This window comes from Chamaea fasciata, unplaced genomic scaffold (assembly GCF_029207755.1).
Source record: "Chamaea fasciata isolate MVZ Bird 193981 ecotype frontalis unplaced genomic scaffold, bChaFas1.0.hap1 SCAF_5, whole genome shotgun sequence".
Taxonomy (NCBI): Eukaryota; Metazoa; Chordata; class Aves; order Passeriformes; family Sylviidae; genus Chamaea; species Chamaea fasciata.
The window spans coordinates 26,895,884-26,918,920 of NW_027094090.1; the positions used below are offsets into that span (position 1 = coordinate 26,895,884).

Consider the following 23,037-nt stretch of genomic DNA (forward strand, 5'->3'; position numbering starts at 1 on the left):
TTATTTGCATATAAGTGTTTCTGTTCCATTTGAAGAAGAAAAACATCCCTACTTTATACACTTGGGGGTATTTCTGACAAAAGTCTTGGGTACAAGAGCTTCAAGAAAGCTGTCAAAATGTTGCAATGGCATTCATGCATTCTTTTTTTACTGAGCTAAACCCCAGAATTTGAAGCAGAGGCAAAGAGGAGTTCGGGGTTTCCTTTGATGATTCAAATTAATCAGAACAAAGTCTTCAAAAAGGTCATCAAGGACTGAATCTACATCTCCTTTGTTATCTCTATTCCCAGACTGTAATTTGCAGGTTTTTCTACATAGAGTTTTCTGTGGCCAAGATTTATATAACTGCTTGTCCCAGATCACGTGAAATCAGTAAACCATTTGTTTGTGCAAATCTACTGGTTTTACCTTTACCTTTGCACTTAAAACACTACTGGAAATGGGAACACCTGTAAGCCTTCAGAATGCTTTTAACACCTTTAGGCAGCTTTATTTGGACAGATGCCAAATACAAACAGTGCTGTATAACATTCTGTCTGAGGTTTGTTTTCTTTTCTTCTATCAGTTTCCTGAGCAGCTGCTAGGCATTTTCTTCTTAGTATGATCTAGGATTCTCTGCTGCCAGTAGATAAAGCTGAATGTAAATCTTTCTCCTCCCCCTCGAAGCTCAAATACAAATAAAGGGTCTATAAGCGTAATGAACAGATGCCTTTTGTCATAAGTAAGTGCAGAAATCAATAATGCAGTACAAAAGCTGTTTGAAGGTAAAATGACAAATCTAACAAAAATCTGGGATGCTTATTCAGCAGCTTGACAATTTTCTGCATTCTCTTTCATCTGAATGATAAAAATAATCTATCTTGTGTTGAAATTTAGTACAAGTTAATAGTAGGAAATTCCATGTGCTTGCAAAAGAAATAAAAGCATATCTATTTGCAGAGCATTGTAGTAGTGGTTTCAAAACTGGGGTAAATAAAGAATAATTGCTAGCACAAGAGATTTTAATTAACATAGGGGAGGTAATTGAAGTTTTTTTCTGAGCGGACAAAGCTAGACTACGTACCTTATTGAAGAAAAATGTGCCAGTCCTTCAGAGACTGGATAATCATTTTCATTATTATGTTTTAGCTCCTTATGTTCTAGAAATGGAAAATGTGTATTTATGAAGTTTCTGGTGGCTCCCAGGTGTCATAGATGGCGTTAGTGGTCCTATCAACCACTCTCCGGTGCAGTGTATGGTGGCATGTTGCAGATCTCTCTTTTCCTTTGTGAACAGCTGTCCCATCACAAAATGCTTTAATGTTTTTCTAAAGCTAATAATTTTGCAGCAGTCCCCCCTGCTGCTGGCAGGAATGCAGCCCACTAGATCAGGTTGCCCAGAACCCAATTTAACCTGGCCTAGAATACTTCCAGGAACGGAACATCCACGGTTTCTCTAGGCATCTTTTTTCAGTCACTCACCACCCTCACCATAAAGAATTTCTTCCTAGCATTTGGTCTAAATCTCCCCTCTTTTAGTTTAAGGGTGATTTGTTTCAACTTGTGAGTTCCTCTTCAATCTACTTTGTTTTGCAATGTGCCTGAGGGAGTCCCTCTTAAGCTGAATCTGCACCCTTCTGAAAATCTGAATGTGATGTGTCAGTGAGTTTTAAATTGTTAGTTAATGCTTATTGATATTCCAGTAGCTCAATTTATAATAAGCATACAAACTCTAGGCCCTTGTAAAATGTGAATTATTCCATCCTTTTAAAGAGCTCTTTCCTATGATTTCTATCACATTTACATGGTTCCTCAGTCATGATGGGTGTCTACTTTCTCTAGCAAGTGTATTGCATTTTTATAAAGCCATGAATATGGGATTGCTGTGGCTTTTACCTGGTCACAGGCTTTGTGTTTAGCTGACAACAAGGTCCTCTTTACCTATCTGACTTTGGCTGGCTGGACTTTTTCTTACCCCGCCTGAAGATTTGTTCTGGCTTGTAAAAGCATATGTCTGATGACAAAATTATGAATTTTATCTCCCTTATTATAGCTCTTAATTAGTTTTGTGCAGTTGTGTGGTGTAACCCACTCTGGTATATATGCTTTATATGTAACAGCTATAATATGTAGTTTCTTAGTGTAGAGTTAACTATCTATAACCCTAGACTAAAATTGACCACAGAAGAGTAAAGACCTGTGACCATAACTGACACCTTGGAAGTACTGGCATAGGATGATACTAGAGGCCTGTGAGCAGCTCACCAGTGGCCAATTATTGGTCATCAATTAGTGTGACTCTGAGAGCAGAATGACCAGTTCTAAGGGAAACCCTTTCATATACAATGTGTTCCTTTTGCCCACCTCTACATCCTGAACGTAACAAATCATTGGGAATTCGGGCAACCGGTTCTCTAACGTGGGTATCACACCTCATCATTAACAGTATGCCTCTTATGATTTTAGGTCCTTAATGAAGGGTAGCCTGGGTGTCTTGCAAAATTAGTGGAGCTTTGAAAGAGCAATCTGAATGCTTGGGAATTGCGTTCTTTTCATTGATTATGTAAAGTCCACGTACTCCCAACTTTAGCATTTTTACCGGATTTATCAGTTCCCTTCTTATCAATTCCCTTTTTTTGCCAACTGTGTCCTCAGTGGTAGAACTGTTAACTTGAAGATCTGATTTTTGGAGGTCCATTGTGGGTTTAACTCCATACTCTGTGGGTCCAACCTTGCAGAAAAATGGCTATAATAATTAGCGAGACTGCTCCTCCAGGATGTTTTGGAAATCAAAAGGTTTAATAATGAAAAAATAACAAAGTAACAAAACGTTGCAGAAATAAAACAATAAAGCCATGCACAGGCGCCTGAGAAACCTCAGACACCTTGCTAAGACATTTCCAAACGCCTTTTCTTTCTTTTGTGTTCTTTCTTAAATACTTAATGTTTTGGAGCGATAACTTGACTAACAGCCAATAGAGAGGGATACAGGGTTTGAAGAACAGTGACAAGATCCAATAAATACTTCTCTCTGGCACTGAGCCAATCTTTCTCAGGAGAGTTTGGAAGAGTCTAGGTAAACTTCCTAAATATGTCAGAGGTAAACTGAACCTCTTTCCCTATTTGGAAGCACCTCCTGGGGTGTGGGGATTGCATCACTACAGTCCATCAGATTTCCTTCCCTGTGCATCCTTGCTTTGTTTCCATTCTGGTTGACTTTCACTCTTTCCTATTTTCTGGTGTCTCTACACCATATAACCTTTGTAAGTAACTTTGCTATCTGTAATCCAGTGTTTTTCATTTTTCTGAAAAGCTGGGAATGAATGCCATTTATATTCCAAATATGTATTTAAACTATAGGTAAAATGACTAACCTGTGTTTTAAGTGTGTTCACTGAGAGATTTTTTGATGCTTTTGGATGTAAAAGGTTGACTCTTCCTTTTTGAACAATGAATGCCATGAAATACAGAGCTCTATATCTTTCTTGCCTTGCAGGTGCAAGTACTTAAAATCCTTGACAGATAGCTTTTTTCTCAAGTTAAAACTGTTTAGCCATTGATGAGGGGTTTTTGACATCTGATTTTATCTTCAAGGAAATATGTGAAATTTGTACTGAAAGAAAATTTGATTTGGGGTCTTTAACCTTTGTTTAGAAAATGCGATAATAATAATAATTTACACCAGGCGATATACAATATCTGACTAATGCTGTTGTGGTAGATGTGATCTGTAACAATAGCAAATGGATTTTTTCAGGTTTCCAAGGAAACAGTGCAATAGGGGCATATGAGGGCATGATTATACATGTGTATGTATAACAATTTCTTAAAATATAAAAGCAGCAAGATTGGGGGTGGGCTAAATATCCATATTTATAAGGGAGCTATACCCAGCCTAGCTCTTCCCATACAGCAGTGAAAAACCTTTCACCTGCTCTAACAGAGCCTGAATTTTGCCTGTATGACTTTGTACCAAGCTTCTGTACCATCAGCTAGCCACAGTGTGGTTTATTTTCTCATCTGCTCAAATAGTAATTGCCACTACTTCCTAAAGGTTGTTCACTGTATAACTGTAGAACAAATTGCCCTACAAAAATAAGTAATACCCATGGCATTAAATACAGTCCTTAAATTAGAAAATACTTCACTGAATGCTTTTCCTTGTAAAATTTGTTTATGTACCCAGTTGGAGATGTGTAGGCGAGCTGTTTTTTGTGAGAAGGAAAGTTTGGTCAGAGTATCACATTCTCTGGAGTTGCCAAAATAAGAAAGTGTAAGGGTAGGTAAGAGGAAAAGTATAAAAGTTGTCATGGTAATTAGGTATCTGATCTGCTGGAGCCTGGACTCGCAGTACATAGTACAGAGTTTTGAGCCCTGATTTTAGGAACTGCCAGACTTCATGTAAATTTATTCAGTTAAACAGTAACATGGTTGTAGGGAAAATTTCTTTCACAGCCAAAAGGACTGATGACCTTGTTTAGTGTTGGATGTGTTGTTTGCTTCAGCTTCATCTCAGATTCGTTAGGACTCTTCTTCTGAGTTGTCTGTTTATCTCCAGTTGTTGAGTATATACAGAGAGTCTGCTTTTATCTTCTCCTTGATCTGTATGTTGACACATGATGTGCTGTAGTAACGCTGAAGGTCAGGCAAGATTAATCGTTACAAGCTGTATCATTCTGACACTTGCCTCAGTGATTATATTTAAAATAAGCAGAAGGGGCATGCCTGTTACTTTTGTTAATCTTAACTGTAATGAAATATGTTATTTGCAATTTATTCGTATACTGCAGATGTGGTGGAAGAAGTTATGCTTCCTTGGTTCTAGAGGAATAAAAATTGGAAAATTATTATATGGCCACCCTTGCATTTTGCATGTCTTCTAGCAAACATAAGAAAGTGTGACTGACTAAATCTGACGAATGTTGAAATAAAATTGTAACTTCAGTCATTGTGAAATTACTGTTCATTCTGTGTTTCACCCATAGCTTGGGACCATTGTGCACTTTTTATTGCACGTCAATAAAGGCAGGATTTTGTTGAAGGAAGTGAAAAATTGAAATGGTAGCAAATACTCTGAAATTTCTCAAAATTGACCTCTTTCTAGTTAAAACATTAGTCCATCCCTACTGAGATAATTTTCATACGTGTCATTGTGGTTCAATTGCACATCAGTAATAATTTGCTAATGCTTTTTCATGGGTGGTTGTTTTCAAGTCTTTACTGATTTTTGGACATTGATTCTCTTTGCAAATACACTTAAAAATTGAAGTGGGTTGGCTTGCTATTGCTAAACTTTCTCTGAATTTTCTGTTCTCAAGAATTCATATATAGTTGCAAATATGTAAAATTTTTAAGTACTGATAATAATCTGTTTGAATGTCTAATTTTTCATTGTTTTTCTCTGCATTTTCAGGTCTGGCAGTTTCTCTTCAGTTGCTTCATGGAGACATAGAACAAATTAGGAGGGAGTATACATCCAGATTTACCCATGGAGTATCCATAACAAGGAAACTAGGTTTTTCCAATATTATAATGCCTGGTAAGTTAAAGAGAAAATTATCCTAATAAACAATAAAAGAAAGAACTTATGAGAAATTACTTGATTTTCAGTTGGTTTTCAAATAAATGCTGTATTCTGAAGCTTCTTAAATTGTTCCTGAGACTTTAATGTTACCATTTTTTTTCATAAAGACAGAAGAAAATTGTGTCCCAGTGGCCCCATTACATTATAGTGTATAGTTACTATGCCAGTGTCAAAAAGCATATGGCTATAGCAACCTTTTTTGAGAGGTGGAACCTCACTTTATAGAAGTGAAGATGACTGAATGCAAGACTGCTGAGCTCTATGCAGGTAAAAAGATAGGCAGCAGGACATTTGGTTCATAGGAGCTGGTAGCTTTCTAAATAAAGACTCACAGATTTCACTGGTACTGTGCAGCTCCTCTTTTCACAAGGTTTGTGTCTCCAGTACTGGAAATGACTGGAAACGGATAATAATAGAGATGTAGGGACTTCATTTTGCTTATATTAAATGGCAAAATATGCAAGTACTTAAAGCAGTGCTAAGGAAGGTGGAAAGATTGTGTTAGTGTGAATGTGAAGAATCAAATATAGGAAGAAGATTGTAGAACAATTTATATCTTCATCCCTCAAATGAGTTTCTTTAAAAGTTCAGTGGGTTGCTGGAAGTTAGGAAGCAAATGTCTCTTTAAAGGAAAAGCATACTTTCAAGCAGATCAGTTTGGCATGATTATGGTGTTATGTTGTTGCTGAGAAATGTTGCAGGGAGGAGCTCACATCTTAGTTTCAGCTGAGTCCACGCATACAGTCTTGACTATCTCAAATGTAAATCATCCTCATGACTTTCAGATTTTTAATAGAGTCTATCTTTTTCATATAAAAATCTGTCTTTGCATTCCTGTGGACCTAAATCAGAAATACACTAAGGTTCTGAGGCAAGAATAAATAAACTTTCATACTTCACTAATTGACGAGATCTTAAATAGGCATTTGAAACTCAGTAATGAGACTCAGCTTTAGCTGTGGGCATGTATTTCTCTTGAACTTCTGCCTGAAACTTGACAACTGAGAATTCACTCTTGTGCGGTTACTGCCAATTAAACATCTGTCCTTCTGCATCCTTGATCAGCACTACTGGTCAAAACATGCACATAACAGAAGTTAATAAAACAGTTTCAGCACTACAAAGGAAATGGTATGACTGCAGTATTTAGAATAGTAAACTGCATAAGTCAGGTGCCATTTAATTTAGAGTTATTTTATATATATGCCTAATGGAAGCAATTAAATTGAAATGTTATGGCTTTTTAGCTAGGCTTTATTTGTTGTCTTACTGTTGGATTTAAAATTTCAATCAAATGTAGATAGTCTAGAGATAGCAGTGGAAGCAGTTTTACTGAACACACTGTAACTCCCATTAGGAATCACTTCTCCAGTTATCTATGATTTAGTGACTTGCTGCTTTGTGTTATCAAATTTTCTATGTTCTATAAATAGATCTCTTAGCCCTCAGTTTCCAGTTGAGAAATAATGTGATGTACTAAACTTAAAAAAACATGTTATAGCAGAGTACAGCGTAATCAGCTGCTGGAGGAGTTTCTTGACTCAGTTTCAAAGAATTTTGCAGGTTCACTTTGTCATTGTTTTAGTTTAAAAAAAAAAAATATGGGTTCTGGTATACTGCTTTCTCAGTCCAATTGTATACATGCACCAGTTTAAATAATGTACAACTTCTGTGTTTACTGGCATAGAAGGGATTTCTCCTAAAGAGAAATAATCATCTGTCTTGCAATGATGAGTTTCAAGGACTAACCAGAGCAGTATGCCCTAGGCCCTGAAATGCCCTCAGCAACCTAGCTTTTGAAATGCTTTTTTATTTCGAAGCACCCCTTTCATTTTATTTCTCTTCTAGTGTTGTTTTTTCTTTTACAGATAAATTAGGGAACTTCATCTTTTGCCACTATAAATGGTCGTTAATTAGATATTATTTTATATTTTGGTTGAAAGGGTGTTGCTGTGGCTAATTAGCACTTAGGTCAGTGTTGTGAATAAGACTCTCTTGAATTATTCAATAAGAAATGCTTCATGCTGCTAAACTGCAGTATCTCTCTTAGAAATGCCATATTTTAAGTCTCTCCCCTATTCTGGTGTATTTAAACTCTCTCTGACCTTCTTTTTTTTGTCATATCAATCCTTTTCTCTGTGGAGGCTTTACTGTGAAAAGTAACTGGGATCAGCATACATGCCAAACCAGAACTGACAATAATAATGTTTTTATAGAGTAATGCTTTTTGTGTCACTGCAGCTTGACAGGCTGAAGCCACAAAATACACTATCCAGGACCTTTGGAATTTCTTAATGAAGAACTTCAAGTGTTTTAGGAAATGAAGTAGATATCTGGGAAAAAGTAGATGGCTATGATTCAAAAAGGTTGTGAAATAGGTAACTCACTTTATTCTAGGCAACAAAAGAATGACTGGCAGTGAAAGTGTCAACTTGTGAATATAATCAATATGCATTTTCTAGGTTCATGCATATAATCTATGCATTTTCCTGAGTCTGCCCCAGAATTTCAGGGCAGACTCCATGCAAGCACTGGTAAATTCTGTTCCAGCATTCTGCTGTGGTTGTCTGCAGATACACAGCCAGTATTCTCAGGAAGCTTTGTACAACATTGAAAGGCAACTGTGCTTGTTCACTGAGTTTGTGTTCACCATTTCCTCTCAACTACATCATTACTTAGTATATAAAATTTAGCATTTGATATTTACAAATGTAGTATACTTTTGAGGAGCACTCTAAGTTAAATTTACATACATACTAGGTAATGAAATGTGAAAGCCCTTTTTCTATGCATACTTTTACCAGCTATTTTGCTCTTTTGTGTGGTTCAGTGTTATGGACTCTCTTTCCAAATTTGACTTAGAGTACCTGTATCAGTGCATGCCTTCAGTGCTGTTCATGCTCATGTGTTATAAATGTGCATGTACATGTTCTTTGGCACCATTGTGGAAAATATCTAATTCTGCTAATAAGCCTGATCACTAATATGTGTTGCCTGGAGTTTATAGAACTCACAGCTGTTTGTTTAAATGAGGACTTAACTGGCTTCACTAGATGCCTGCTCTGCCTCCCAGCTGTAAACAGACTGAATTTTTGTTGTAAGCATACCTATAGGTGCACGTCTTCCTTTGTTGTGCATTCCAGATCAGAACTGCACTATTATATCTGCTTTACTTCATTTAAATGATACTGTTCTTAACAGTACTAAGTCTGTTACTGACAGTTTATTGGTAGTTGTTGTCTTAACTACTTGGTACATTCAAAGACACAATCCATTCAATGTGAGACTTTGGCACATAAAGATATCTCATTGTCTTCCTGTAGAATACCTTTTTCTCTAAGCAATTCAGAGACGTCCAAGCTTTACTTCCTGGAATTTTACCTACAAACTTCCTCTATGCAGCTTTGTCTATAGTAATATGACAGGATAATCCTTACTTAAAACAGCTACGGATTTGATTTTGAAAGGCTCTGTGACTTATAGAGGACAGCAGCTCAAAATGTCCTTGTCCATAAAATATACTTTGGTGAGTAAACAATTGGCCTGTTTTCTGACATGTCAAAAGACTTTCACAGGTTGATACCACTTAGGTATAGCCACTCTTTTTTCAGCTTATGATCTGAACTGGTGCCCTTACCACTGCTGCTATCTGATCACCACCTGCTTTGGTTTAAGGATAAGAGTTAGTATTTGTTCCTGTCCATCCAAATCATTAAACTCTTACGATAATTAGAAGAAGTTAAAGAATTGGTGCATCACTATAAGAGTTCTACATTGACCACAGTTTACCTTGTTCATAGGCTTAGTGTAGTATCTGTACTGCTATCTAGAACTGGGCTAGTCAGTCCTGTTTATAGAAGTCTTGGCTTGTAATACTTAATTTAGAATTCTTTGGTCCTTTTTTAATTCTGTGGTAAATTTTGACAAATAACATTGCTAAAGACTCTACATGTAGCTGCACTGTTAATTTTTTAGTAGAATTTTCGTTCTTTCAGATTTATTTGTCCAAGATTAAAAGTTGCATTTTATTTCAACATTGTCTTTTTTCTTTTTTATGATTTCTGCTCATTTAGGAGATAGAATGAGCTGCCTGGGATATTGCTGCATTTTTAAGTTTCCTACATCAAGCTTTCATATGCTTAATTTAGAAAAAGTGTTTGAATTTTTTTACCATCACATCTGCATTGCTTTATGTTTGTCACCTTTTAACTTCATTAGATGTCTTTTTGCTGTCCAGTTAAATCTCATCAGATCCTGTCCTTCAAAGTTATTGAATGTACTAATCATGCCTTCATCTGGATTATTAAAAGGTCTTTTCCTGTGCAAGTACACACTCACAACCTTTCTTGCTAATAATTACTTGCTTACTATACTTACTATCAACTTCCTTACTATTTTCAAAATAAATGCTACTTTTCAAAATAAAAGTAGAATCTTTGTCTTTTTATACAAATAGTCTCACAAAATACTATCTTTGTGATAACATTAATTTTCAATTATGTGATTTTTGACTAGAGGCATTCATTCTTTCAAAGCATAGAAAAAGATTCTGGAGTGCAGAAATGTAAAGAAAGCTATAGAACGTGTTGTCTTTCACATGGTAAGTGTCTGTATCTGCCAGCCAGCTTGGAGTTAGTAAAGAGCTGTTGATCCTAGGAGTAGAAATGTCTGACACACTTAAGCATTTTTCTTCCTTGAGCAGTGGAGTGAATTTTTCCAGACTTATTTATACTATATGAAGTACAAACAGTTTAAATTTAACTTCTGCCACTGGATGTATTAGTTACATAAAATATGTTTAAGCAATAAATGAATAAAGACACACCCTGAATTTTGACCTTTCACAAAACTGTAGTACTCTAGGGGGAATATCCTCTGCTTTTCAAATCGTATTTTAATACTTTTTAAAAACTTTTTTGGATCTGTTGAAGGAATTATCATTTCTACAAGTCACTGGAGAAAAGAAAGATGTGACATATTTGGTTAAACAAGTGCAAGGGACTTGTGTATTGTTTTCCTTCTCCTTTCCATCTCCTCTGTCTTATTTTTATTGTTCGTTAGAAACTGAAGGAAAAAACAGAAGAAAACTATGGAAAGGGAAGACAAGCCAGAATTTAACTGTACTTCCCTTGATTTAAAATATTTGGAAATGAAGAATGGGGAAAAGAGTATTCTGCAGTTTATAGTATTTGAAGAATAAATTTGCTTTCTACTGAGGATAGAATAAGTAGCATGGGAAGTGTATGCAAGGATAGTTATGGCTTGGAAGTTTTTTCTTTGATAAACCAGATAAGTAACACTGGCAAATTAACAAGTGAATGCTTTAGCTCTGTAAAATAAAAAGTCTTTGAATATTCTGTTGGAAGTATTTTCTTTATTTTGAAGCTAGACAAAGTCAACAGGTCAAAGTTTTCTGTTGAAAAAAGTTTTGCAAGTCTTTTATTCCTCCCTAGTTCAAAACAACTTGTTTTACATCTTATTGTTAAAAGGAAGGAAAAAAGTCACAGAATTGGGTATTACCTGGTAGATGTACAATCCATTTGGAATCTGAAAGTATTTTTTTGAGAATTCCTTGTAAAGGGCATTTCATTTGCCTAATCAGATGTTTTCTGGTGAGTGTGTCTTACTTAGGGCTTGTTGAATGTTTCTACAGTAAAGCTGAAAATGCAGATAATGTTTTATTAAAAAACGAAAGAAAAGTAACTGAAGAAAGTACTAAAAAAATCAGTTTATTCATCTCTGATTTAAATGCCCAAGTCTACTTAATCCAATAATAAAAAGGCAGTGGTGTTACCAAAGTGACCAATGCTCCCAAAATCCTAACATATGCAGAGTTGTTTTAATTAAGTTTCCCATATACAAACAAGAATACCAGCCATAGTATATAAACTCTCTGCTAGTATATAAATAGTAGAAATTGCCTTAAATTTTTCTGCCCATCACCTCTAATATACTTAAATAATTAAATACACAACCGGCCCCAAATATTTTTAGTCAAGTATCACCAAGAAGGTCCCAGTCTCAGAGTTTTTCTTTGTGTGTATACATTTAAGCACCAAGTAAAACATTTCCTCATTCTTGAGTCGTGTATATATTACTCATAAATATCATGAATGTGTGCAAAATTTGCTTGGGTTTTTTTGCCTCAGTAAGGGGGAAGTGAAGGTATGCTCTGTGGGGAAAAAGCACTGAACAGGCAGCTAGCTGACTGTCTGGTGGTTATCACAGTCTTTAAAACTCAAACACGTTCACTGGCAGCTTCAAGCATGTCAATGAGATTTGCCCCCCTTTTTAAAAGTGCTGAATATATTCCCTGATAAGCAGCCCGTCAGTCCTTCAGTATCTTTTGAAATGCAAAACAAAAAGGAAATTGTTCAGTAATGGGGTTTCATTTTCTCCAGTGATGAAATTCTTCGTAAAGTGTAGCATGCCTGTGTGTCTTCCTGAGCTGCTGTCCTTAAGAATGCTGTTCTTTCAGATGACATCCTTCTGTATTACAATTTTCACAAATAATCCTAGATTTCTTAATTTGAAATTTTTAAAATAATTTTTGTTTGTAAATTAAATGTGTAGGAAGGGAAGGCAAAAAGAACATAATAGTTGAGTGAAGACATGCTGGTCAAACTAAAGGACAGCAGGAAAATGCAGAAGCATTGAAAGTAAGAACAGGTATCCTGGGAAGACTGTTGGGAGTTTGCCCAGTTGTGTAGTGATGGGGTCAGGAAGGCCAAGGCAAAGTTGGAACTGAAATCAGCAAGGGAACACAGAGAAAAATAAGAACTTCTGTAGGTATTTCAGGCAGAAAAGAAAAGCATACTCCTTGTGATGAATATGACTGGTAAACTGGTCTCAACATATGAGAAGAAAAGGCTGAGGTACTCAACAATATTTTTGCCTTTAATCTTCACTGTAAGTCTCTTCTCATCTTCTCAAATCAGTGGACCTCAATGCAGGGACTGAAGGGAGCAAAGTTCCCTCCACTGTCGGAAAACAGTAACCACCTGAGGACTCTGAACATACTTAAGTCTATGTGACCTGGCAAGATGCATCCCGGGGTCCTGAGTGAATTGGCTAATGGAGTTGCCAAGCCATTCTCCATGGTATTTGAAAAGTCATGGCAGTCATGCAGAATACCCAGTGACTGAAATTGCACCAATTCTTAAAAAAAGGGTAGAAACACCACCATAGGTTTCCCAGAGAAAGTGTAGCTGTCCCATCCCTGGCAGCATTTTAGGATAGGTTGGACAGGGCTCTGAGCAACCTGCTCCAGTTGAAGATGTCCAAACTGATTGTATAGAAATTGGACTATGAAATCATCAAAGTACAACTGCCAGAAAGGGATTAGTGAGAGGGAAAGGTTTACTAAACTTCCTTAGCCCTCTCCTCAAGTTAAAAGTTGAAATCACCTTCTGCATGGTTTGGGGTGTTTTTTTTTTTTTTTTTTTTTTTTTTTTTTTTTTTTTTTTTAATATGCTCCCACTGGCAGTTGCTACATACATGGCTCTTTTCCCATTCTGCAAAGTATTCTAAGGATTTTTTCTCTAAAATGTTTTTCATTCACAACATTTACATTTTGGGTTAATACCATTTTGTCTATGCAACATCCAGGGATTTTCAGTCCCTACAACTGAAATTTTTTTTACGAGCCATTCAAGATATTTTTAGAGTATAAAACGTCTCATTAGCTTTTATTTTACATAGATGTAAATGAACAGGAACTTTCTCTAAACAAAATGATGTTTTTTGCTCTTGCAATGCATGGTTCTAAAGGACCTACAATTCTGAGCAAAGCTTTCAAAAAAAGCAGTTCCAAACAAAAGCTCCTAGTGGGTTCTGTATACTTATTTTTAAATAAGTGGCTGTTGTCAGGACAGCAGTAACTATCAGAGATGCATGTTCAAATACAGTCATGCTGTGTTTTGTTACTCTACTAAACAATTAAAATGAAATTTATTTCACTAGAAAGCTTTTTGAGGATAACTGGCAAACTAAAGTCTTGTTTCTAACAAAGACACCACTTTTGATCTTTGACAGCTATCTTCTGCTTGAAAACCTTGTTTCATATTAATATGCTACAAGAGATTCTGTAGTTCTAAATATGTTTGAAATACTAGAAAAGTCTTGTTTTAATATATGTGTTGCAGTTGCAACTCACAACTTTGTCAGTATAAGTTTAAATATAATTTTGGAATGAAAGATCATTGCTTTGATGCTTAGGTTAGGTGCAAATGTTTCTATAAAAATAACAGTACAAGTGATGCATTCATACAAAGGTTCTCCTGACACTTGTACTGATCTGACCTTCTCCTTATTAGTGATTACCTGTATTGTTCTGTCACCTGAGGTTCAGTGGGAGCAGTTAAGCCTCTCTGAGCTGGGGGAAATTTAGACCTAGGTCCAACTTGGGAGCAGCAGGAGACCAGTGCTTGTATACAGGTCCTTGATAGTGATGATGACGCCTCCAACCTATGAAGGAAAGGGAGCCTGCAGAGCCATCCCATAATAAAACTCTACAGTGGACATAATAGGACCCTAACCACACATCATTTTCTCCAGCCTGGAATTACTCCTGGCTCTTTTCTCTTTACTGCTTATTTAATATTTGTAGTTTATAACTGGCAGGTTCAGGAAGGCTGACTCCCATTAACTGTGTCCTCCAGCAGTTTTCTTGTGGTTTTTTTTTTATTTGTTTGTTTGTTTTTGTTGTTTTTGTTTTTTTTTTTTTTTTTTACTTTAATTGGCCTTTCCTCCTGTTCCTAATATTAGACTTCGCACGTAATTGATACTGGTCAGGTCTCTGTCCCTTGCTCCCATGCTACCCTTGTACAATTCATTGCTAGTTGGATTGAAGGCATGAAGCTTTTTCTTCTTCACATGTCAAAATTCTTGAGCTATAATGTACCTACAGCACCTATAAAGCACCTACAGCTGGGGCTGTAGAAGGGTTTGGAGTTTTTCCTCTCCTAGCCCATGGAAAGTGCTTTCAAGATATTTTTGCCAGATCAAAAGCTTCGATGTATTGGCAGGACCATATGAAGAGGCAGGTACTGCCAATGCTGTGCTGTACAGATTTCGATTTAGCAACCCAGAGATTTCAATTCAACAACTTTCACTTACAATTAAATTCACATATCAGACTGGCTGTCCATGCAGAGTGTGCACTGAAAGCTTGTGCTACATCAAAAAGTTATGTCTGTATTCACACCACTGCAGCTTGACTTTTGTTGTTGTTAAGTTCTGTGGAATTTCAGTTTCCATATGGCTTTAACTCACACTTAATATGAGAAGCTCTTGTAGGAATCCGTCAGTCTACTTTTGGTGAAAAAGTGAAATCATAGGGTGCTTACTAAGAAGTCCCAGAGAGTTGGGTTTATTGGGTCACTTTTGTAATTAGGACAGAATGTACCCTTTTTCAACACATTCAATTGCATGATTGTTAGAAGAACAAACAGCTTCCCCAGATATGCTCTTCGATCCTCACAGTTCTGTTTTGTCCAAGAAACAGCTTATTGCTTCCCACTCTCATAGGGACCAACACCAACTTTATTTCTTCTTTGTTGTTTACCATCTCATCTAATGTGCAACAATTCTCTGTCTTACCTACGCTGGTTGTACCATGTTAACCTTGTTTTTTTCTCAAAATAGTGTCTAGAAAGTATCTTTGCCAAGATAAGCCGCTTTTTAAGCTTTAAGCTTATGTACGTGAAATCATTCAGATAACACAGAAATGCAACACATGACTTCTTTAATTTGCTTTTCTCCAGCTTCTGTTGACTCAGCTCATAACATGCATGTTTAGAAGAAGTATCTTTGACTTCTAAGGAGACTTAGGTGATTTAGCTTCACAGAAATTTTTTAATGATTTTAAATATGTGATTCAGTATTTGATAGTTGTTTCTTACCTAGAAAACTGACAGTTCTAGACAAAACTGATGTACAGTGGGGTTTGACTCTGGCTAAGAATGTTACTAACTGGATGTTACTCTCTACATGTTCATTTCACAGTCTGGATGCTGTAAATTCAGAAAGCTGAAAGTGACCTGTCATAACAGGGGCCAGGGAGTGGAAATGCTCCATCAGAACAGGGAGAAATGAGCTGGCCTTTCTTTTGAAACAAATGCTTTCAAGCGGTCTTGATCTTTCATACCACTCAGTATCATTATAGGTAGAGGTAGGTTTGTCACTTCAAAAGCTGAGCACAATTTTTGATATTATTTTCAGTTGCTTATTCCTGTACCAAACTTCATGCTGAAAACAGCCACTGGATGTTTTCACTAGAAGAAGCTTGGAGAAGGAGACACTATTTCTCAACACAGAAATGGGCTGGAATTAGTGTGTTGCTTTTTTCATCACGACTAAAGCCTCTTGTCTGATAGAGATTTAATTCTGTAGGATGTTTTCAACCAGTAATTATAATCTGATGTACTGTGCTATTTGAAATGTTCCCTTCCTATTTCTGTGTTGATTCCTCATATTTGGTGAAGTGAAACACTGTAAAAAGTCTCAATACACATACACCTATAAGATTTGAGTCATGCAGATAGTTTAGCTGAAGATACCTATTGTACTCACCAAAGTCTACCTCAGAACTCAGATATTCAGCAGGACTTGGCCTTTCAGTGCTGCTTAGGATAATTCGCCACCGTAGTGAAAAGAAGTTGATTTAAACTGTCTGGTGTACTGGTGAAGGCAAAGATTCCACAGAAAAATGGTACATATTCTTATAATCAAATGTGTAATTATAGTTGCCATAAATAAAAAAGATCAGTTAAAGGCATATAGATAGATTCAGCAATTTGCTGATGTTTGAATGCTTTTTAGAGGGTTTGGAATTTTTTTTATGGGGAGTGGGGCCACAAAAGAATGCCTTAACTTTGTTTAAACAGACAATCTCAATTTTTGGAGTGAGAATTTCTGTTAAGGAAGACTGGAAAATGGCATTTGTACAATGAGAAAGTAGAAGTGATTAGGATATCTCCAGGCCATTATATCAATAGTGAAATAATGTAAAAATTTGGTATCCAAATATATTTTTCTAAGTTTTTATTCTAATTTTCTTTCCAGAGTGACATTTACTTGTCAAATCCATTTTCTTTTTTTACCAGCAACTGTTTTCTGATAAGGCTTTGTGCTTGATATTTATAAATCTGTTGATTTTTTCGTTTTATGAACTTATCCTTGTAACATGTTTATTCAAATACTGTGCTAAAGGCGTGTCAGGAACACGGTGTAAAGTTCTTCACATCTCAGGATGGTGGATCTAATCACCAATAGTGGGACGGGGCGACCGAGAGGCATTTCACGAGTTTTTTTATTCTTTATTATTATTATTTTGTTCAGTCTCAGTGAAGGCAGAGAGATAAAAGATGGTAAAACTCATGCCGTAACAACAGAAGCCAAAATTCTCTGTTACAAGGCTTTTAAAAAAGTTTTTCAGCCAATAGACTCATGCTAAAAGCTTACAAGTGTCTACTTAAGCCAATTAATAAACACTACACGTACACCTTACAGCATACAAGAGTTGCTTGTTTTATATTTTTGCATCTCAAAAACTTAATATGCTCTTAATATTTCAAGGACTAAAATTCAATTCTGTTTCAAACCTCTATCTATGTAAGCTTATTGCAACGCTATAAAAGTCCTCTGCTTTTTCAGTTCCCACATCAGGACTCATAGCTGAATGGTGTAAGTTCAATGTAGTTGGTTTTCTTGTACTTTGGTTGCAAGTAATGGTTGTGTCAAAGCAATAGTGAAATATCTGTGTCCCTCCAGACAGGAGGCAAGTTCACATTGAACCCTGCATTTCTGTGGATATTATAAAATACCAGATGTGCCACATGCTTTGAGGAAAGGAAGCTAATGTTGAATTCATCTGGTACAGACTGTATACTTGATAAGTAGTCCAGTTTACATTTTTTAAAATTAATTTTCCAGTCTCATTTATCTCCCTTCTGCTTTTCTATTCATTTCCATATAAAACGTGGTTATTTTTCATATAGCATAAGAGGCTTAGTCTCTTTGTATCTTTGATTCAATTTTCCATGCATGGTAACAGGAAAAAAAATGGCTTTTTTTTTTTCACTAACATGACCAACATGTCTTGAGTCTTTTCCAAAACATTGAAAACAGAGCAAAGCTTCCTGAATGGAGAGAGATCAGGGCAAGATTCACCTGAACTATCTTTTCATGACACTGATTACAAACTCTGCTAAGGCTCTGTTAGGACAACAGCAGGTAAATATTTGAGAAAGTACATCCTACATCTCTGTCTTTTTTCACTGAGATTTGATTTCTTCTGGCTGTCAAAAAGGTAAAACACAACCAGTTTGGATTAAAAAAAAAAAATACTTAAATGCATTGAAACACAATTTTTAAAAGCCTCCTTTTTACTTCACTTCTGTGGAGCCCCAATCACTTCTTTTAAAAATGCTCTCCTATTTTTTTGCATAGAATTATAGGCAGGTGTGAGTTGGAAGGGATATTTAAAGAATATTATCTCTGCCCACCCACATGGGCAGGAATGTCTTTCACTAGGTCAGGTTGCTGAAAGCCACTTCCAACCTGACCTTGAACACTTCCAGTAACAGGGTATCCCATTCCACTGTCATTTTCATTTGCACTTAAGTCCCATAGAGTTCACTCTATTTAAAAAGGAAAACTTGCAGTTTTCAACTGAGATGCGCCTGGTGTAAGTCATTACATTTGTGGTGGAAATGCTTATTTGGTTTTGGTTATGTTTCCGTGAAGATCCCGTGGAAAACTGAAATAAATCTGTGCTGATAAATGATAATAATGTAGCAGAAATGCACGTAGGATTCAAGTTTATTTTTGAAGCGATCTTGGTGCACCTACAAGTTTTTTTCTCAAATCAGTTCTATAAAAAAGCTACTTTTTCTGAATACTGTGTATTGTCATTTTTTTCTCAATATAAAATACTTGAAAGGTACCAACAGGCAGCACTAACTAGAACCAAGCCCAGTATATGCATATGCTAAGCAAGGACCCATCATGCTGCAAGCTCTTTGGTAACCATACTATTCTAACTTATTTCTATGATGAAGTAGTACTGCAATTTAGAAATAATCATAATCTAGTAGTTTTAATGGTAGTCTTAATGAGTTTTTAACTTTTAATTTTGCTACTTGAATAAACAATAAGAGCAGCTTTGCAGATTCAGATCAAGGGTCCATCTAGCTGAGGACCCTTGTTGTAAGGAGATCCTAAGGAAGAGTAAAAGCTGAGTATATGCACATACGTGTATATGGTAATTACCCCTTGATGCTCTCCCAGACTCCAGCTGTTTTCAACTCAGGGGATTTCTTGACTCCTTATGATTGCCTGTTTCATATCCAGTAGCTGATCTTTTTTCCACAATTTCTCCATCCTTTCCTTTCATCCTTTTACATTACTTACATTCATAACATCCTTTGGAAAGCTTTGGGTTTGTGCTTGGGTTTTGTTTAGATATTGCTTTTGTGTTAAATTTTTTTTCTTACAAGTCTTGCTGTCCATCACCTGAATAACCATCACCATTTGCTTATTTTAAACCTATTTCCCACCCGGAACAAGAGACTGATCTGGTGGTTGCACATGCTAGTAATTTAGCTCTTTCATCCTTGACTTCTTAAGAAACTCTTAAGTTAGAGATACTAGATAGTATTCTATCTAGTATTTGTTCTGTTGATTCTGTCTAGCTGTATTCTAGCCTCTGCCCATGATTGCTTCAGCAGGTAATACCATAGCAGATTCCCCCCCCCCCCCCCCCCTTGTTTATGGGCATGGATCTTGAGGGATTTGTGATATGGCAAATATAACTTTTTTTTTCATTTAGATTTATCATTTAACTTTTTTATCATTTAGATTGTGCTTTGGAGGAATCATTTAATTATTTTGCAACCAGTGATGTAATAATATTATAAAAATATTAGATGACTATAGCAAGATCATTGTTTCTATTACATAAAATCACAGGAGAATTGCATGAAGTAAAATGGAAGGAATGTGAATCATGAGAGTATTGTGGAAAGTTCCAGCAAGTCAAATTGTACTTTCAAATTAAAATGAAGCTAGAAATTGAAGATGCATTTGTTATTTATGTTACATATAGTATAATTAATTTTACCCACAATACAAGTACACATCCCATGGTTGCCTTCGGTGTGGAACACCTATAAATATACTGAACTATCACACTTTATTTCAGCAGTGCTGAGTGAAAATCTGCCTTATTAAAAGATTATATTCCCTTTTCACTAAACTTGCATTTCTCTAGATAAAAACATTTATTCTCAGTTTTTGGTTCAACAAAGTCCAGAAATAAGAATTTTAGAAAATTCTCCTAATTATGATGCTGTTCATCCTTCGTTGTTCTGCCTTTCACAAGGAAAGTCCAATTGCTTCGAAGTAGTTCTGGTAATGTTTGTCGAGAGCTGGATTAGTTTACACTCTTTAGAAACAGATTCAGCATCTTTAACCACAGTAAGGGCTTCTCTCCTATGGCACTTCAGTCACCACCAGAACTGCTTTTCTGCCTGTCCTGTCCCTCTCTGCAACCACTCTTTCCTCTTTTCATCAAACTTTGCAATTTGTGTCGACTGAAACGAAAATAAAATTACTATTGATCTTGTCCACATGATCTGTTTATGTTCTGACAGACTACTCAGTATGATACTGCGTGGATGTGCAAAGGATTTCAATTTAAATATTCTAGCAGTACTTGTACATACCATGTGGTACTTAGGTAGTCTCTGTATTGAATTTGTAGTTTAAATGTCCGGATGAAGAGTCTAATTTCTCAGAAGCCTTTCCAACAAGCAAAAAGAAGCCAACTAAGCAAAATTTTTCCTCATAAGTTTTGGAACACCGTATTAACATAAAATATATTGAGATTTTTCAGATTACAAATTCAAATCCTCACAATCTGGGAATACTGACCTTCTAGTGGAAAGAACAGCAACCTCTTTGTTTTTCCTTTTGCAAAATAATACGCTTCCTTTTGAGGTTAAGTAGAAAAAAGTTGTAATCAGTTAATTACAGTAATCTGAAATCTCTGTAAACAGAGAACTGTAATGATTATAGGTGAAAGAAAATACATTAATATTGCCTTAGATTAGAAGAAGAATTAAATGAGGTGAAGCTAGACACTTATCTTCAGTATAGCTAGAGGGGGCAATATAAAGACCAAACAGATCTAACAGATGAGTAGAAGCTCCTAGAATTGGTTTAGTGTGGCAGATAATCTTTGGGTTTTAAGTGGGATGAAGATCTTTTGCTTTTCTTGGTTTACGAAAACAACTATTGTTTAAAATCCAAAAATACAGGTAAGTTGTGGGTGTAGCACTATCCTTTGTAAGATAAAATGAAACTCTATTTAAGTACTAAAAGTGAAAGTAAGCAAGTAGGACTGAATTTTGAACACATTGTTTTATTTGTTTTTTTGATAGGTGAAATGAGGAATGATTTATATATCACTGTAGAAAAAGGAGAATTTGAGAAAGGAGGGAAAAGTGTGGCCAGAAATGTGGAAGTGACCATGCATGTGGTGGACAGCAGTGGTCAAATTTTAAAGGTATCTTTGTTTTATGCTTTTCCTTGCTGTAGTTAATTTTGATACATGTTTATATTTTGCTGTCTTTAGGTATTCAAAATATTTCCATTTCCACATTAAGTATTTGCTTAAAACAATTATAAAATGTCTATATAACACCTTAATATATGTTTATTTTATTTCTGTGATGAATTACATGATTGAGATAAACACTTAAAATTACCAACCAAATACCTAATGATTCCATTAAGATGCTGGAAAATGTTGACGCAAGATCAAGTTTGGGAGAATTTTGTATTTCCTAAGAACTCTTGTTAGAAATAGGCAATTTTTTATGTTACAAAGAACTGCTTGTCTTGATAATTTTTGTCTTGATAATTTTGAATTTTGCCTGATTTTAATAAATCAGGGATCCTGACTGCAAAAATAAGTATGTATCAGTAAAAAAAATAAATTGATGTTCCTTCCTATCTTCAGTTATTATTGCATCCTGCTGGTGACGGCTTACAAACAGGCAGTGGTTTAAATTTTAGTTATTAATAGATGACTGTTTCTCAGAATTTCTCTGTACCAAAAAGATTTCTGTTCACATTCAAACTTTTCCCAACATTTTTTTAATGATTTTTATTTTGTTTGAAATTTTAAAATAATATTTTCATATGTTCTGCATGATTTTATGGGCTGTGGGATAACACAATTAAGAAAGGCATCACAAATAGCCTGGTTCAAACTGCATGTTTGTGTATCTGAAGTGAAATTGTGCATATAGATCCACAGCATGCAATATAGATACATTTTTAAAATATATACCCATAAGTGTGTGTGTATATATATTAAACAAAAAAAATAAAATTGAGATTATAATTGCAAAAGCTACACCTTACCTTTCCCACAGAGAATTAATAGATATCCCCGAGTCAGGACTTTAGACAAATCCATTTGTCTGCCTTGCTATGGAGAGTCCATCATGGGTGTTGTCAAGGCAGCTAACACTTTTCTTCTTCCTGATCACAGAATCCACATTTATTTTCCAGTGCTGGGACATATCACTGGTAGTGCCAGGGTTACAGGCTTATTTTAGATAACTGAAGATCTTGAGCCTGGGCTGTTCTGATCTCAGTTCCATTCTTTGTTGCTGGGGCATAACATTGGCAGGACCGTGTTATGTCATGGGAGTTCACAACACGTGTTGCTTAAGCCTCCCTGATCACCCAGTACACCCTGTTAAACACTTCTATTCTAAATTATGTGAATGATTCTTGCCATTTCTAATTTTCTAATTGCAAATATACTAAAAAAGTGCTATTGTTTTTGAGAATTATGGGAAACTGAACATTATACCAAATTTGGCATTTATGATATGAACATAAACATTAAATAGTCTTCCTTGGAAGAGCAGTCCTTGATGACATTTTACCGTTGAACTGATCTATCTTTAATCATATTTTTTCCTCATTAGGATTTTATCTCATTTGGCTCTGGAGAGCCACCAGCCAGCGAGTACCATTCTTTTGTGCTTTATCATAACAATTGCCCCAGATGGGCTGAGCTGCTGAAACTTCCTATTCCTGTGGATAAGTTCAGAGGAGCTCACATCCGCTGTGAATTCCGGCACTGTTCCAGTAAGTGGTGCTCATGACTTCTGCTAGGCCTCCCTGTTAGGGCTGTAGTCAGCACACGAGTTTCTATATCACCTCAGGGAAAAGACAGCTGCAAGAACCTTCTCTGTAATGCTTTTTTTACTTACAAAATTCTAAAATTTTTGAAATGTTATGAAACGTTTTAGAGACGATTTTGAGGTAAAAATTGCTGACTGGTTCCACATTTTGCGTTCCTAGGTATGAAACAGGTTTCATAGAGGTTAAACTTCTGTATGTTGCTAAGATTGTATATTTGGTGGCTTACGTTATTTGTTGTTAATATATAC

General features: G+C 35.8%; 1 protein-coding gene across 1 annotated transcript in view; it reads left to right on the forward strand.

The window, feature by feature from the left end:
- Positions 1-23,037, forward strand: part of DOCK4 (dedicator of cytokinesis 4) — a 235,756-nt gene that overhangs the window by 121,943 nt on the left and 90,776 nt on the right. The window contains exons 13-15 of the mRNA XM_066183071.1: positions 5,393-5,518; positions 21,007-21,131; positions 22,570-22,732. Coding sequence (XP_066039168.1) covers positions 5,393-5,518; positions 21,007-21,131; positions 22,570-22,732 — 414 coding nt within the window. The remainder of the gene's footprint in view (positions 1-5,392; positions 5,519-21,006; positions 21,132-22,569; positions 22,733-23,037) is intronic.